General features: G+C 45.9%; 1 protein-coding gene and 8 non-coding genes across 9 annotated transcripts in view; 8 read left to right on the plus strand and 1 right to left on the minus strand.

Moving 5' to 3' along the window:
- cntrl (centriolin) overlaps positions 1–14,287 on the minus strand; it is a 53,116-nt gene extending 38,829 nt beyond the window's left edge. Inside the window, 6 exon segments of the mRNA XM_054611655.1 lie at positions 8,473–8,661; positions 8,942–9,059; positions 12,365–12,558; positions 12,880–13,066; positions 13,271–13,412; positions 14,226–14,287. Coding sequence (XP_054467630.1) covers positions 8,473–8,661; positions 8,942–9,059; positions 12,365–12,558; positions 12,880–13,066; positions 13,271–13,412; positions 14,226–14,287 — 892 coding nt within the window.
- On the plus strand, positions 479–560 carry trnas-gcu (transfer RNA serine (anticodon GCU)). The gene has a single exon. It is a non-coding gene; the product is annotated as a tRNA-Ser (tRNA).
- On the plus strand, positions 1,289–1,370 carry trnas-gcu (transfer RNA serine (anticodon GCU)). The gene has a single exon. It is a non-coding gene; the product is annotated as a tRNA-Ser (tRNA).
- trnas-gcu (transfer RNA serine (anticodon GCU)) lies at positions 2,097–2,178 on the plus strand. Its single transcript has one exon. It is a non-coding gene; the product is annotated as a tRNA-Ser (tRNA).
- On the plus strand, positions 2,909–2,990 carry trnas-gcu (transfer RNA serine (anticodon GCU)). Its single transcript has one exon. It is a non-coding gene; the product is annotated as a tRNA-Ser (tRNA).
- trnas-gcu (transfer RNA serine (anticodon GCU)) lies at positions 3,723–3,804 on the plus strand. Its single transcript has one exon. It is a non-coding gene; the product is annotated as a tRNA-Ser (tRNA).
- trnas-gcu (transfer RNA serine (anticodon GCU)) lies at positions 4,538–4,619 on the plus strand. Its single transcript has one exon. It is a non-coding gene; the product is annotated as a tRNA-Ser (tRNA).
- On the plus strand, positions 5,347–5,428 carry trnas-gcu (transfer RNA serine (anticodon GCU)). The gene has a single exon. It is a non-coding gene; the product is annotated as a tRNA-Ser (tRNA).
- trnas-gcu (transfer RNA serine (anticodon GCU)) lies at positions 6,157–6,238 on the plus strand. Its single transcript has one exon. It is a non-coding gene; the product is annotated as a tRNA-Ser (tRNA).
- Positions 14,288–17,742: the final 3,455 nt, after the last annotated feature.

Here is a 17,742-nt window from a genome sequence, read left to right on the forward strand (position 1 = left end):
TGGTCGTACACCAACACAAAGCTGCGGATTTTTGTTCGACTGGTGCAAGGGGAAACCAATGAAGATAGGGTAGGCCAGCGGCCTTTCTCACAAGATAACTCCCTGATCCTGCAGGACTACCGCAGGACACGGCAGCTCATTTCAAACTGAAAAGAGGATTTTGCAGGGAATCAACTTGCCAGCATCCAACAAATGTCTGCCAGCACACTGTTTTTTAAATATTATTTCCTGGTCTGAAACTAAAGTAAAGTAGACTTGTGGAGAATGCGGGCATCGATCCCGCTACTTCTCGCATGCTAAGCGAGCGCTCTACCATTTGAGCTAATTCCCCTGTACAGAAGACCTCTGGGTAGAGCCGCGTAGCTCAACTTGTCCTTTGCCCCTCCCATTCCAGGCCTTTCCAAACCTTCCAGGCGTATACAAATCCTCTGGAAGGTGACATGGTTAGGATTGCTGCTGTAAAGGACATCCAAAGGAGGACGAGGTGGCCGAGTGGTTAAGGCGATGGACTGCTAATCCATTGTGCTCTGCACGCGTGGGTTCGAATCCCATCCTCGTCGCAATCCAGATTACTTTAGTCTGCCACGTCTACGTGTCTCCACTATAAAATGCTAAATTTTCATGGAAATAATGGACTCAGATCCTCCAAGACAAAGTTCGAAGCAAGCCAAAAAAAAAAATGCTTCAAATGCGGTTTACATGTAAAAACAACACGTGTCTGGAACGGAATACCGTAAAATGCTGGATTTTTTGCCCTTCTTTGTCCTCTATAGTGTCGGTGAACCAAAAACAGCAATCACAGCCCACATGTGGTCGTACACCAACACAAAGCTGCGGATTTTTGTTCGACTGGTGCAAGGGGAAACCAATGAAGATAGGGTAGGCCAGCGGCCTTTCTCACAAGATAACTCCCTGATCCTGCAGGACTACCGCAGGACACGGCAGCTCATTTCAAACTGAAAAGAGGATTTTGCAGGGAATCAACTTGCCAGCATCCAACAAATGTCTGCCAGCACACTGTTTTTTAAATATTATTTCCTGGTCTGAAACTAAAGTAAAGTAGACTTGTGGAGAATGCGGGCATCGATCCCGCTACTTCTCGCATGCTAAGCGAGCGCTCTACCATTTGAGCTAATTCCCCTGTACAGAAGACCTCTGGGTAGAGCCGCGTAGCTCAACTTGTCCTTTGCCCCTCCCATTCCAGGCCTTTCCAAACCTTCCAGGCGTATACAAATCCTCTGGAAGGTGACATGGTTAGGATTGCTGCTGTAAAGGACATCCAAAGGAGGACGAGGTGGCCGAGTGGTTAAGGCGATGGACTGCTAATCCATTGTGCTCTGCACGCGTGGGTTCGAATCCCATCCTCGTCGCAATCCAGATTACTTTAGTCTGCCACGTCTACGTGTCTCCACTATAAAATGCTAAATTTTCATGGAAATAATGGACTCAGATCCTCCAAGACAAAGTTCGAAGCAAGCCAAAAAAAAAATGCTTCAAATGCGGTTTACATGTAAAAACAACACGTGTCTGGAACGGAATACCGTAAAATGCTGGATTTTTTGCCCTTCTTTGTCCTCTATAGTGTCGGTGAACCAAAAACAGCAATCACAGCCCACATGTGGTCGTACACCAACACAAAGCTGCGGATTTTGTTCGACTGGTGCAAGGGGAAACCAATGAAGATAGGGTAGGCCAGCGGCCTTTCTCACAAGATAACTCCCTGATCCTGCAGGACTACCGCAGGACACGGCAGCTCATTTCAAACTGAAAAGAGGATTTTGCAGGGAATCAACTTGCCAGCATCCAACAAATGTCTGCCAGCACACTGTTTTTTAAATATTATTTCCTGGTCTGAAACTAAAGTAAAGTAGACTTGTGGAGAATGCGGGCATCGATCCCGCTACTTCTCGCATGCTAAGCGAGCGCTCTACCATTTGAGCTAATTCCCCTGTACAGAAGACCTCTGGGTAGAGCCGCGTAGCTCAACTTGTCCTTTGCCCCTCCCATTCCAGGCCTTTCCAAACCTTCCAGGCGTATACAAATCCTCTGGAAGGTGACATGGTTAGGATTGCTGCTGTAAAGGACATCCAAAGGAGGACGAGGTGGCCGAGTGGTTAAGGCGATGGACTGCTAATCCATTGTGCTCTGCACGCGTGGGTTCGAATCCCATCCTCGTCGCAATCCAGATTACTTTAGTCTGCCACGTCTACGTGTCTCCACTATAAAATGCTAAATTTTCATGGAAATAATGGACTCAGATCCTCCAAGACAAAGTTCGAAGCAAGCCAAAAAAAAAAAAATGCTTCAAATGCGGTTTACATGTAAAAACAACACGTGTCTGGAACGGAATACCGTAAAATGCTGGATTTTTTGCCCTTCTTTGTCCTCTATAGTGTCGGTGAACCAAAAACAGCAATCACAGCCCACATGTGGTCGTACACCAACACAAAGCTGCGGATTTTTGTTCGACTGGTGCAAGGGGAAACCAATGAAGATAGGGTAGGCCAGCGGCCTTTCTCACAAGATAACTCCCTGATCCTGCAGGACTACCGCAGGACACGGCAGCTCATTTCAAACTGAAAAGAGGATTTTGCAGGGAATCAACTTGCCAGCATCCAACAAATGTCTGCCAGCACACTGTTTTTTAAATATTATTTCCTGGTCTGAAACTAAAGTAAAGTAGACTTGTGGAGAATGCGGGCATCGATCCCGCTACTTCTCGCATGCTAAGCGAGCGCTCTACCATTTGAGCTAATTCCCCTGTACAGAAGACCTCTGGGTAGAGCCGCGTAGCTCAACTTGTCCTTTGCCCCTCCCATTCCAGGCCTTTCCAAACCTTCCAGGCGTATACAAATCCTCTGGAAGGTGACATGGTTAGGATTGCTGCTGTAAAGGACATCCAAAGGAGGACGAGGTGGCCGAGTGGTTAAGGCGATGGACTGCTAATCCATTGTGCTCTGCACGCGTGGGTTCGAATCCCATCCTCGTCGCAATCCAGATTACTTTAGTCTGCCACGTCTACGTGTCTCCACTATAAAATGCTAAATTTTCATGGAAATAATGGACTCAGATCCTCCAAGACAAAGTTCGAAGCAAGCCAAAAAAAAAAAAAAATGCTTCAAATGCGGTTTACATGTAAAAACAACACGTGTCTGGAACGGAATACCGTAAAATGCTGGATTTTTTGCCCTTCTTTGTCCTCTATAGTGTCGGTGAACCAAAAACAGCAATCACAGCCCACATGTGGTCGTACACCAACACAAAGCTGCGGATTTTTGTTCGACTGGTGCAAGGGGAAACCAATGAAGATAGGGTAGGCCAGCGGCCTTTCTCACAAGATAACTCCCTGATCCTGCAGGACTACCGCAGGACACGGCAGCTCATTTCAAACTGAAAAGAGGATTTTGCAGGGAATCAACTTGCCAGCATCCAACAAATGTCTGCCAGCACACTGTTTTTTAAATATTATTTCCTGGTCTGAAACTAAAGTAAAGTAGACTTGTGGAGAATGCGGGCATCGATCCCGCTACTTCTCGCATGCTAAGCGAGCGCTCTACCATTTGAGCTAATTCCCCTGTACAGAAGACCTCTGGGTAGAGCCGCGTAGCTCAACTTGTCCTTTGCCCCTCCCATTCCAGGCCTTTCCAAACCTTCCAGGCGTATACAAATCCTCTGGAAGGTGACATGGTTAGGATTGCTGCTGTAAAGGACATCCAAAGGAGGACGAGGTGGCCGAGTGGTTAAGGCGATGGACTGCTAATCCATTGTGCTCTGCACGCGTGGGTTCGAATCCCATCCTCGTCGCAATCCAGATTACTTTAGTCTGCCACGTCTACGTGTCTCCACTATAAAATGCTAAATTTTCATGGAAATAATGGACTCAGATCCTCCAAGACAAAGTTCGAAGCAAGCCAAAAAAAAAAAAAAAGTGCTTCAAATGCGGTTTACATGTAAAAACAACACGTGTCTGGAACGGAATACCGTAAAATGCTGGATTTTTTGCCCTTCTTTGTCCTCTATAGTGTCGGTGAACCAAAAACAGCAATCACAGCCCACATGTGGTCGTACACCAACACAAAGCTGCGGATTTTTGTTCGACTGGTGCAAGGGGAAACCAATGAAGATAGGGTAGGCCAGCGGCCTTTCTCACAAGATAACTCCCTGATCCTGCAGGACTACCGCAGGACACGGCAGCTCATTTCAAACTGAAAAGAGGATTTTGCAGGGAATCAACTTGCCAGCATCCAACAAATGTCTGCCAGCACACTGTTTTTTAAATATTATTTCCTGGTCTGAAACTAAAGTAAAGTAGACTTGTGGAGAATGCGGGCATCGATCCCGCTACTTCTCGCATGCTAAGCGAGCGCTCTACCATTTGAGCTAATTCCCCTGTACAGAAGACCTCTGGGTAGAGCCGCGTAGCTCAACTTGTCCTTTGCCCCTCCCATTCCAGGCCTTTCCAAACCTTCCAGGCGTATACAAATCCTCTGGAAGGTGACATGGTTAGGATTGCTGCTGTAAAGGACATCCAAAGGAGGACGAGGTGGCCGAGTGGTTAAGGCGATGGACTGCTAATCCATTGTGCTCTGCACGCGTGGGTTCGAATCCCATCCTCGTCGCAATCCAGATTACTTTAGTCTGCCACGTCTACGTGTCTCCACTATAAAATGCTAAATTTTCATGGAAATAATGGACTCAGATCCTCCAAGACAAAGTTCGAAGCAAGCCAAAAAGAAAAAAATGCTTCAAATGCGGTTTACATGTAAAAACAACACGTGTCTGGAACGGAATACCGTAAAATGCTGGATTTTTTGCCCTTCTTTGTCCTCTATAGTGTCGGTGAACCAAAAACAGCAATCACAGCCCACATGTGGTCGTACACCAACACAAAGCTGCGGATTTTTGTTCGACTGGTGCAAGGGGAAACCAATGAAGATAGGGTAGGCCAGCGGCCTTTCTCACAAGATAACTCCCTGATCCTGCAGGACTACCGCAGGACACGGCAGCTCATTTCAAACTGAAAAGAGGATTTTGCAGGGAATCAACTTGCCAGCATCCAACAAATGTCTGCCAGCACACTGTTTTTTAAATATTATTTCCTGGTCTGAAACTAAAGTAAAGTAGACTTGTGGAGAATGCGGGCATCGATCCCGCTACTTCTCTGCTAAGCGAGCGCTCTACCATTTGAGCTAATTCCCCTGTACAGAAGACCTCTGGGTAGAGCCGCGTAGCTCAACTTGTCCTTTGCCCCTCCCATTCCAGGCCTTTCCAAACCTTCCAGGCGTATACAAATCCTCTGGAAGGTGACATGGTTAGGATTGCTGCTGTAAAGGACATCCAAAGGAGGACGAGGTGGCCGAGTGGTTAAGGCGATGGACTGCTAATCCATTGTGCTCTGCACGCGTGGGTTCGAATCCCATCCTCGTCGCAATCCAGATTACTTTAGTCTGCCACGTCTACGTGTCTCCACTATAAAATGCTAAATTTTCATGGAAATAATGGACTCAGATCCTCCAAGACAAAGTTCGAAGCAAGCCAAAAAAAAAAATGCTTCAAATGCGGTTTACATGTAAAAACAACACGTGTCTGGAACGGAATACCGTAAAATGCTGGATTTTTTGCCCTTCTTTGTCCTCTATAGTGTCGGTGAACCAAAAACAGCAATCACAGCCCACATGTGGTCGTACACCAACACAAAGCTGCGGATTTTTGTTCGACTGGTGCAAGGGGAAACCAATGAAGATAGGGTAGGCCAGCGGCCTTTCTCACAAGATAACTCCCTGATCCTGCAGGACTACCGCAGGACACGGCAGCTCATTTCAAACTGAAAAGAGGATTTTGCAGGGAATCAACTTGCCAGCATCCAACAAATGTCTGCCAGCACACTGTTTTTTAAATATTATTTCCTGGTCTGAAACTAAAGTAAAGTAGACTTGTGGAGAATGCGGGCATCGATCCCGCTACTTCTCGCATGCTAAGCGAGCGCTCTACCATTTGAGCTAATTCCCCTGTACAGAAGACCTCTGGGTAGAGCCGCGTAGCTCAACTTGTCCTTTGCCCCTCCCATTCCAGGCCTTTCCAAACCTTCCAGGCGTATACAAATCCTCTGGAAGGTGACATGGTTAGGATTGCTGCTGTAAAGGACATCCAAAGGAGGAAGAGGTGGCCAAGTGGTTAAGGCGATGGACTGCTAATCCATTGTGCTCTGCACGCGTGGGTTCGAATCCCATCCTTGTCGCAATCCAGATTACTTTAGTCTGCCGTGTCTCCGCTATAAGATGCTAAATTGTCATGGAAATAATGGGCTCAGATCCTCCAAAACAAAGTTCGAAGCAAGACAAAAAAAAAATGCTTCAAATGCGGTTTACATGTAAAAACAACACGTGTCTTCACCAAAGTTTCCACATTTCCACATCAAAAAGCCCTGAGGCTCAGGAAAAATGCTCAATGTTTTCTTTCAGTGGATAAGAAAAGTTATCCAATCAAACAAGCCAGATGGGCAATAAATGGCAGGTGCAGACTTTGGATTCAACTGGTGCAAGAATTCCCATTGTTGCACCAGTAATCCCATAAGTTTGGTGATTTTGCCGTTGCCATCTTGGTTTTTCAAAACCAGTGAACAGGAAGTGACCATATATGGACTGAGGAGGAGTGACGTAGAGACGCCGTATACGTCTCTGGTGTCGACCTGTCAATCAGTGTGTAGCCCCCGCCCTAAAGCATACTCTGCTGTGGTGGCCACAGCACCACAAAACACACTCACCCACATCATAGTTATTTTAATTTGCAGTCACTTAAAAGTACATGAAAACACTATCAGTTTGTTTGGTTTAAAATAACTTTATTAGCACATTGGACATTACATTGTTTTCTAGAGTATCACACACATTTAGATTACTTTGGTTTGTCATCTTTCTACTTGGTTGATTAAGTTGTATTAATTAATTCCTGTTTGTCTTGAGTTACCTGGCTGCTGAGTTCTCCTTCCTGGTCTAACAAAAGATGGGGCTGAGGGTGGAGCCTGCTTTTATGCAGAGGCCTGAGCCAAGGACCAGATCAAGAGCTCTGACATCATGGGTGGGATATGGGCATTTTGTGTTACCTTTTAGGTTTTGTCTATTTTCCTCCCCTGTATGCTTTTGTTGGTTTGGTCAGCCAGTATATAGGTTTCCCCCAGTTTCATTCTGGGGGCCGGTGAATGGAGTTAATGGGTTCGTTCGAGATAAGCCAGTCCTGCGCAGAATCGATCACCGGCGATCGCCGCACAATGCATGCCGGTTAGATTTGTGTCCGACTTGATCCCGACTTGCTCTGACGTCATGAACGCGTGGGCAGCGATAACCTCACGAGAGCGAGGCGGCTGCAGGTTTTAGAGCCAGGCTCCGCAGTTGCTCTCCACCGACTGCATGGCCCAGTGCATGATGGGAAACGCCTGGCTGTCTCCTGATCAGAGAGCTGATTGGCTCTTAGTTTTGTCAACAAACAGCACGTTTTGTAGAAAATTCTTATTTTCTGTGTAAATGTAAGATTTGACGCTAGATTGTTGGCTAGTGGACTCACGTTGTGTAATGATGTGGCTGATAATAATAATAATTAGGATTTTTATTATTATTATCATTATTATTATTATTATCATAATATATAAGGTTATTTATTTAGTATCTGTAAATACAGATATTTATTGAGAAAGCCTCATTCCAACTTGATGTCACCATGTTTTCAGTCAGAGAACTGGAATGTGTGAAGTCCACAGATTAACGATGTGAAGCATCAGAAAACCTTTTAAAAGGAGAGAACGATTGTCACTGATGGACACACCCTATAACCCAAACGTGGTCTGAAACTACAGGTAGCCTACAAATGTAACGAACAGGATGTAAACATTTCAATGACTTCCTGTGTTTTTATTGAAGGCGAGTGAAAACTGTTCGACTTGATCGCAGTTTCTTTTCAACGCCCCCTGCTGCTGCCGCCTGCTCTCGTCCACTTTCGAGGCGAGGCGCAGTCAACTCGAACGAACCTACTGTCTTGTTTTGTTAATAGAGTTATGTTTTGTTGACTTCCTTTTTGGGGCCCTATAACTCTGTTAACTAATTTATTTGTATATGATTGTTTTTGAATAATTTTTGGGAAAATAAACCCATTTTTGAATTTGAAACCTGTTTCCTTGTGTCTTGACTGCTTGGTCCACGACATCTGCTTTATGGTCTGTTTGACTCTAAATGGAGCATCATTTACTAAATGAACATCATGCTGTATTGAAGAAGACTTGAAACTAGAGATTGAGACCATAAACTCATGTTTACAATGTTTACTGAGGGAATAAATCAAGAGAGAAGTAGAGTCATTTTCTCATAGACTTCTATACAACCAGAGGAGTCGCCCCCTGATGGACAGGAGAGAGAATGCAGCTCTAACACATGAAGCACTGGCCTCCCTCGGCAGAACAAGAGGTTGCCGTCTGGTCCTTACCTTTACTGTGTTCTGATCTGCGGTCTTCCAGCAGGGGGCGTGTCGTCTCCAAGTCAGTGTGAACGTCTGACCCCTCCTGGGTCTGCAGAGAGGAGGAGGAGGAGTTCCGAGGAGCCGAGGTGATGGTGTTCCTGATGTGTCGAGCTTTGCCGATGTATGGACTTTCAGCCAAAGAGTCCAAAGTGTCCACTTCCTGTTTACACGGACGAGTGGACATGAATTCAGATGTTTGACTTTTGTATTTGTGATTGTTTGACGATCAAATTAAGTTTGATCTTCATCCCTCTTCAGACTGGAAAAACCTTCATAAAAAATTTAAAGCATATCCATTTATATTTTAAAAATAATTGTCCGATATATTATTGTCTGACTTTTTAACTCAAATATAAATATCTGTACTGTGTGTGTGTGTGTGTGTGTGTGTGTGTGTGTGTGTGTGTGTGTGTGTGTGTGTGTGTGTGTGTGTGACCTGTACGCTGCGGGGGCAGCGGGCTGAGTTTGGCGTCTATCTTGTAGAAGGTCAGCTCCTGCTCGAGCTCGTACCGTCGGTGAAAGGCTCGGGTCAACTCAGCTGTCGTCTTCTCCAACTGGAGACAAACAGAAAATACTTTTATTGTGAAAGAAGCTACAGGAACAGCAGAATATTTACTTTTTTAACACTTCAAAGCAGAAACTGACACATAAGACTGAAGAATAAGACTGAAGATTGAGACAAGGCAGAAACACATGACGTGCAGTTTCTTTATGTCTGTTTCTAACAGCGATGCACCGACCGGATTCCTTCAGTTCTGATACCGATACCTGGACTTTAGGTATCGATCAATACCAAGAACTGATCCGTGTTTAATTCATAAGCTGTATGTCTCACTGTGTGGGAATGACTGGGATCATTCTCAGTGTTTCCCGCAGGATTTTTTTCAGCAGCGGTGGTGTGGCCCCCGAACCCTCTAGGGGGTCCGGGGCATGCCCCCCCGCCCGAAATTTTTTTGTACCCTTTACATTGGAATGCATGAATCTGGTGCACTTTGAGAGGAGAATATGCACTTAAATCCTATTCAAACAGTCCTGTGTATTACTGTAGATGAGATTATTGGTGTTGTAACTTTGCCTTTTGTGTCTTCATTTACAGATTTTTATATTTTTGTATAGTAATATTTAAACAAAAAATGCAAATATAATTTGCACAATTTATTTACAGATTTTTGCCTAATGCTTAAACACTAACTGTTTTTTACATAAGACACTTTGTTCAAAAATGAAATCTCCTGCAACAATGGGCAAAACACATCTTTTTAAATTATAAACCTAACTAAAATTTGAAAAGAACACAGACTCACACACATGAAAAATAAAAAATAAAGCTAATTGAATACCAATCAGTGTGAGCCTTAGCACTACAAATAGACCTCAGGTGAGCTCAGCTCCTTTGTGAGACAGTGAGAGTCAGGGGAAGAGGACAAGAGAGCGACAGGAGGATGAGGACAAAGAAGACATTAACGCATTAAATGCGTTTATGGAAACATTTTTAGCGAGAAATGTGCATTTTACTTTCATAATGTTCGCTCGGTGAATGTGAAGGATGTTTGGTTTGATAGTTATGACGAAGAGGGAACGCTCCGTTCACTTGCATGGACATGGACTCATCTAGCTGCGTTGGCGCGTTGACGCGTTGAACCACCACACAATGATCAAGCGTCAGGTTTGGCGCGTACTCGCGTTATCCAACGCGAGTAAACGCGTTGGATAACGCGGATAACACCAACCGACCACACCAACCGACCACACCAACCACACCAACCGACCACACCAACCACACCAACCGACCACACCAACCGCATGGTGCCCCTTTCACATCGCCGCAAGATCGGAGCCGGTGATCCCAAAAAGAGCGACAACACGCACACACACATAGGCCTACACACACACACACACACACACACACACACAATACTAGAGGAAAAACGGCACGGAGGTTGCGATTTATAGATACAATAAAATGATTGGGCACACTGGTGGTCATGAAGCGACACATTTTAGCAACTTACTTTCTCTCTCTGTCTGTCTCTCTCTCTCTCTCTCTCTCTCTCTCTCTCTCTCTGTCTGTCTCTCTTCTCTCTCTTTCTTCGTCTGTCTCTCTTTCCTTCTTTCTTCGATCTTCCGCTTCACTCGCTACTGCTAGAATGAATGTATTTTTCTTCTTTGATGTTGGTTACGTGACGATGTGCCGCGTGCTGCGCAATTGACGTTACGCGCTGTATATTTTCTAAAAGGAGCTACGTAAAAAAAAAAAAAAAAAAAGGAGAAGGATTTTTATTGCAGCGTGCGTGAGAAAATTCGAACGCAACACTGATTCTTTTATGTGAAAGGAAACATTGGGCTTGACTTAAACATTGTTTTAATAACTTTGTAAAACAAATAAATGTATACATATAAATAATAATAATATTTATATGATGATAAATTTTATTTGTTTGGCGCTTTAAGGGAACTCAAAGGCACTTTACATGGTAAAAACAGAACCAATAAAAGCGAGCGAATGTAAACGAGGACGAGAGATGACGTAACAAATGTTCTGACTTGGTATTTATTAAAACATTGGTCTATATTTTGTCTTAGATACCCGTTCAGCTTAGTGAGTCAGTATCGGTGCATCTCTAGTTTCTAATTTCCTATGTAAAATGTAGATATCGTGTTGAACACACACACAAACACACACACACACACACACACACACACACACACACACACACACACACACACACACACACACACACACACAGTGTGAAGCTACCTGGGGTCACACAGCAGGAGTCTGAGGGAGCTAGGGATGATGGGAGATTTAACGTTAACTTGATGTCAGAGTACCTGATAGACCACGCCCAGCAGAGAGACAGGAGGGCGGGGCTTAATGTGCAGAGAGAGAGACATGTGACGAAGAGGAGGAGGAGGAGGAGGAGGAGGAGAAGAAGAAGAAGCCAGGAGTTTATTATTACTGTGATAACATGTGACTGAGTGAACCTGACACAATAACAAAAGGTTGATTCTGATATTCAAGAAAGCTGCATTTTAGACCTTCATGTAGGGAAATAAAGAAATAGGTTCCTGGTTCTTCATCTTGGTGAGAGCGACAGACAAACTATAGACATTAAAAACACGATTAACGTACTTGTCCCGACACCGGATGATTCTAACATGTGATCAATATCAGAGCCTCGTTGATCGGAGTGAAAAGTGTTTGTGAGTCTACCTGCAGCAGAGAGGAAACGACTGAAGGAGGAGAAGAAGAAGAAAACAGGACAGCTCTGGAGAACAGCTGCAGGAAACGACAGAGAAGAAGAAGAGAGACAGACAGGAGGACGTTAGAGGTCAGAGGTCAAACAGCTGGAGGTCCGTCCGTCCCAGGAGACAAACCTGGTTCATGATGACTACGTCCACTTCTTATGGTTCCATCGCTGGATCAGAGGTGTAGTTATATATACATGTACGTGTGTGTGCGTGTGTGCGTGTGTGTGTGTGTGTGTGTGTGTGTTTATATATGTGTGTGTGCGTGTGTGTGTATATGTGTTTGTGTGTGCGTGTGTGTGTATATGTGTTTGTGTGTGCGTGTGTTTGTATATGTGTATGTGTGTGTGTGTATGTGTGTGTGTGTATATTTGTATGTGTTTGTGCGTGTGTGTGTATACGTGTATGTATATATGTGTGTGTGTATATGTGTGTGTGTGTGTGTGTGCGTGTGTGTGTATACGTGTATGTGTGTGTGTATATGTGTGTATATGTGTGTGTATATGTATATATGTGTGTGTGTGAGTGTGTATGTGTGTGCGTGTGTGTGTGTGTGTGTGTGTGTGTATGTATACATGTGGGTGTGTATATGTGTGTGTGTGGGACCTACCAGCTGACTCTTGGTGTGTAGCTCCTGCTCCAGCAGTGTGTGTGTGTGTCGTTGTGTCTCTGTGTGAGCCCTCAGTGTTCGGTTCGTCTCCTCCTGCTGGTGGAGTCGAGTTGCTGCAGCCAGCTGCTCCGTCTGCAGCCGGCTCAGCTCTGATTGGCTGCTGTCCACCTCCCGCTGCAGACGCTCCAGCTCCTCTGATCACAAACAACAACAACAACAACAACAACATTAACAACAACATTAACAACAACAACATTAACAACAACAACATAAACAACAACAACAACAACAGCAGCAGCATTAACAACAACATTAACATAAACATAAACAACAAAATTAACAACTACAACATTAACAACATTAACAACATTAAGATCAACATAAACAACAACATTAACAACAACATAAACAACAACAACATTAACAACAACAACATCATTAACATTAACAACAACAACAACATTAACAACAGTGTTTCTGTTACGTCAGATATCAAACGATATGAAGTGATGTACCGGCGCTGAAGCGTTGGTGGGCGTGGCCTCTCTCCTCCTGGGTGATTGGCAGGTCGTCCAGCCTCTCCAGAGTCCTGACGTGGTAGAGCAGGAAGAGGCGGGAGTGCGGGAGCGAGGAGGCGGGGTTTCCTGACAACGACAGCTCTGATAGGCTGCTCAGAGAACGCAGTCTGGACACCTCGTACAGCTGATAAGAGACACAACGCTTTATGGTCATCAATAACACGTTGTAGAAATAAGGACAGACAGACGGACAGCCAGACAGACGGACAGACAGACAGACAGACAGACAGACAGACAGACAGACAGACAGACAGACAGACAGACAGACAGACAGACAGACAGACAGACAGACAGACAGACAGACAGACAGACAGAGTGTCTCCCTCACAGATGTGATGACGTTGTGTTGTAGGTGGAGTTTGTTCAGTGAGTGGAGTTTCTTGGTCATCCAGGAGGGAACGTGGTCGATCCTGTTGTGGGACAAGTCGAGATGCTGCAGACTGGACATGAGCTCCAATCCCTCAATCCTCCTACACACACACACACACACACACACACACACACACACACACACACACACACACACACACACACACACACACACACACACACACACACACACACACTGCTTTAACAATAACAACAATAAGCATAATGCTGTGTGGAGGTCAATGTGTGTGTGTCGCTCAGAGGTCCCTGCGGCCGATCCACCCGGTCACAGCTTTTTTCTGTCCTGGCCCCTCAGTGGTGGAATGAACTCCCCACTGACCTCAGGACAGCAGAGTCACTGCCCATCTTTAACCTCACCTCTTCAAGAAGTACTACCTGATAAAGAAGTACTACCTGATAAAGAAGTACTACCTGATAAAGAAGTACTACTGATAAAGAAGTACTACCCTGAGTCTTCCTCGTAGCATTTATTGCATTCGTATTAGTTGTTGCACTTACTGTATTCGTATCAGTTCGCTGCACTTATTGAATTCGTATTTGTTTACTGCACTTATCCTATTCGTAGCAGTTTGTAGCACTTATTATATTCGTATTAGTCTGTTGCAATTATTGTTTTCGTAGTAATCTGCCTCTGCACTATACTTTTGCTCTGGTTTATGCTTTGAGATGCTTGTTTAAGAAAGGAGATGCACTTATGACTTCTGGTGACTAGTAGTTCTCTTGAATACCTATGTTGAATACACTTCCTGTAAGTCGCTTTGGATAAAAGCGTCTGCTAAATGACTGTAATGTAATGTAATGTAATGTAATGTAAGTGTGTGTGTGTGTGTGTGTGTGTGTGTGTGTGTGTGTGTGTGTGTGTGTGTGTGTGTGTGTGTGTGTGTGTGTCTCACTGGATGTTGTTGTGGGCCAGCTGCAGCTCTCTCAGCTGAGTCAGAGCATTTAGCCGGTCCATCCTCTGGATCACGTTGTGGTTCAGGTTTAAGACCTGCAGCCGCTGACAGCCATGAAGGTTCTCTATGAACTGAAGCAGCAGAGGTCATAAAGTACTAGTAGTAGTAGTAGTAGTAGCAGTACTAGTAGTAGTAGTAGTAGTAGCAGTAGTAGCAGTAGCAGTAGCAGTACTAGTAGTAGTAGTAGCAGTAGCAGTACTAGTACTAGTAGTAGCAGTACTAGTAGTAGTAGTAGTATCAGTATTAGTAGTAGCAGTAGTAGCAGTAGCAGTACTAGTAGTAGCAGTACTAGTAGTAGTAGTAGCAGTACTAGTAGTAGTGTACTAGTAGTAGTAGTAGTATCAGTATTAGTAGTAGCAGTACTAGTAGCAGTAGCAGCGGTGCTAGTAGGTAGTAGTAGTAGTATCAGTATATTAGTAGTAGCGGTGCTAGTAGTAGTAGTACTAGCAGTAGCAGTACTGGTACCAGTAGCAGTAGCTAGTAGTGGCAGTACTAGTGGTAGTAGTGCAGCACCAGTGGCAGTGGCGGTGCTGTGGTGGCGGTGCTAGTGGTGGCGGTGCTGGTGCTGGTGGTGGCGGTGCTAGTGGTGGCGGTGGTGGTGGTAGCGGTGGTGGTGGTGGCGGTGCTGGTGGTGGTGGTGCGGTGCTGGTGGTGGCGGTGCTGCAGCGGTGCTGGTGGTGGCGGTGCTGGTGTGGTGGCGGTGCTGGTGGTGGTGGTGGCGGTGCTGGTGGTGGCGGTGCTGGTGGTGGTGGTGGTGGCGGTGCTGGTGGTGGTGGTGGCGGTGCTGGTGGTGGCGGTGCTGGTGGTGGTGGTGGCGGTGCTGGTGGTGGCGGTGCTGCAGTGGTGGTGCGTGGCGGTGGCGGTGCTGGTGGTGGTGGTGGCGGTGCTGGTGGTGGCGGTGCTGGTGGTGGCGGTGGCGGTGCTGGTGGTGGTGGTGCGGTGGTGGTGGTGGTGGTGGTGGTCGGTGGGTGGTGGCGGTGGTGGCGGTGGTGGCGGTGGCGGTGGCGGTGCTGGTGGTGGCGGTGGCGGTGCTGGTGGTGGTGGTGGCGGTGCTGGTGGTGGCGGTGCTGGTGGTGGCGGTGCTGGTGGTGGTGGTGGTGGGTGGTGGTGGTGGCGGTGGCGGTGCTGGTGGTGGCGGTGCTGGTGGTGGCGGTGCTGGTGCTGGCAGTGGCGGTGGTGGTGGCGGTGCTGGTGGTGCGGCGGTGCTGGTGGTGGTGGCGGTGCTGGTGGTGGCGGTGCTGGTGCGGTGCTAGTAGTGGTAGTGGCAGTGCTAGTAGTGCAGTGCTGTAGTGGTACTAGTAGTGCGGTGCAGTACTGTAGTAGTAGTAGCGGTGCTAGTAGTAGCAGTGGCAGTACTAGTAGTAGCAGTACTAGTAGTAGCGGTAGCAGTACTAGTGGTGCGGTACTGGTAGTGCAGTACTAGTAGTAGTAGTAGCAGTACTAGTAGTAGTAGTAGCAGTACTAGTAGTAGCAGTACTAGTAGTAGCAGTACTAGTAGTAGTAGTAGCAGTACTAGTAGTAGCAGTAGTACTAGTAGTAGTAGTAGCAGTACTAGTAGTAGCAGTACTAGTAGTAGTAGTAGCAGTACTAGTAGTAGTAGTAGCAGTACTAGTAGTAGCAGTACTAGTAGTAGTAGTAGCAGTACTAGTAGTAGCAGTACTAGTAGTAGTAGTACAGTACTATGTTCTGACCTTGATACGTTTGTCTCCAGATGAGGACAGATTGAGGGAGCGAACCAGAGCCAGAGAGTGACATCCAGTCAGCCTCACCAGCAGCTCCTCTGTTATGTACCGGACACCTGAGAGGAAGAGGAGCGATGAACAGAACTCTCATAATAATATAATAATAATAATAATAATAACTTTATTTGTATAGCACCTTTAAAAACAGAATTTACAAAGTGCTTCGACAGACAAGGCAGCAAAAGCGAGACAATTAAACAAATGAAAGCTGAAGATGAAGGTAAGACTCACACCCTGACAATCGATAACAAGTGAGAATCAATAAAATAAATAAAATAAATAAACAAATTAAATAAATTAAATAGATAAACATAAAATAGTATATGAAAATAAGATAAGATAGTAAAACCAATACTAAAACGAAACATTAAAGATGTGAGTAATGTGGTTTAAGAAGCTTCCAGGTCTCCTCCTCTACCTCCTCTGTTCTCCTGACGCTCTGCACCTCCTCCTGACTCCCTCTGCTCCTCCATCTCTGCACCAGACAGCTGGACACTCACGCTATAAATACAAAATATACACATGAATAAAACCTAATTATTCTGGGAATGTTCATTAATAAAATAATCTGTTTTTAACATCTGAAGACAAAGAGAAACTGTTGAGATGTTACAAATACTTTATTAACTATTTGTAGGCAGACGGCTCAAATAAAGAGTGACAGGATGGAAGAATGAACATCAGGTCCAAACAACAAGACAAGACGAAGTATGTAGATTAAAATAATACAATCAATCTGCAAATATAAATAAAGGTAAAGTAAATATAAAAGGCTGGGGACATGGAATCCGAGTGGGCCATGTTCAAATCCTCCATTGTGGAAGCTGCTGCTAGGAGTTGTGGTCGGAAGGCGATCGGTGCCTGTCGTGGCGGCAATCCAAGAACCTGCTGGTGGACACCAGCGGTGAAGGAGGCCGTCAAGCTGAAGAAGGAGGCCTTTCAGGCTTGGTTGGCCGAGGGGTCTCCTGAATCAGCAGGCAGGTACCGGTTGGCCAGACGGTTGCTGAGGCAAAAACCCGGGTGTGGGAGGAGTTCGGCGAGGCCATGGAGAAGGACTTTCGACTGGCCTCAAGGAAGTTCTGGCAAACCGTGAGACGACTCAGAAAGGGGAAACAGGGCTTGCCTCAGGCTGTGCTCAGCAGGGGGGGAGAACTGCAGACCCGGACTGGGGATATTGTCGAGCGGTGGAAAGAACACTTTGAGGAACTCCTGAACCCGACCAACATGTCCTCTGTGGAAGAGGCAGAGTCTGAAGACTCAGGGGAAGTCTCGTCCATATGCCTGGTGGAGGTCGTTGAGGAAGCCTTAGAGATAGGGTGAGGAGCTCAGACATCCGGAGGGAGCTCGGAGTAGAGCCGCTGCTCCTTCACGTAGCTGAGGTGGTTCAGCATCTGATCAGGATCCTCCTGGACGCCTCCCTTTAGAGGTTTTCCAGGCACGTCCAACTGGTAAGAGGCCCCGGGGTAGACCCAGAACACGCTGGAGAGATTATATATCTCGTCTGGCCTGGGAACGCCTCGGGGTTCCCCAGGAGGAGCTGGAAAGTGTTGCTGGGGAGAAGGACGTCTGGAGGAGCCTCCTTAGCTTGCTGCCCCCGAGACCCGGCCCCGGATAAGAGGAGGAGATGGATGGATGAATATAAATAAATAAATATAAATAAAGGTAGAGTTATTTTAAAAGCAGTTTTATGTTAAATTATTCCAGTTTATGACATA

Source organism: Anoplopoma fimbria, chromosome 13 (genome assembly GCF_027596085.1).
Source record: "Anoplopoma fimbria isolate UVic2021 breed Golden Eagle Sablefish chromosome 13, Afim_UVic_2022, whole genome shotgun sequence".
NCBI classification, from domain to species: Eukaryota; Metazoa; Chordata; class Actinopteri; order Perciformes; family Anoplopomatidae; genus Anoplopoma; species Anoplopoma fimbria.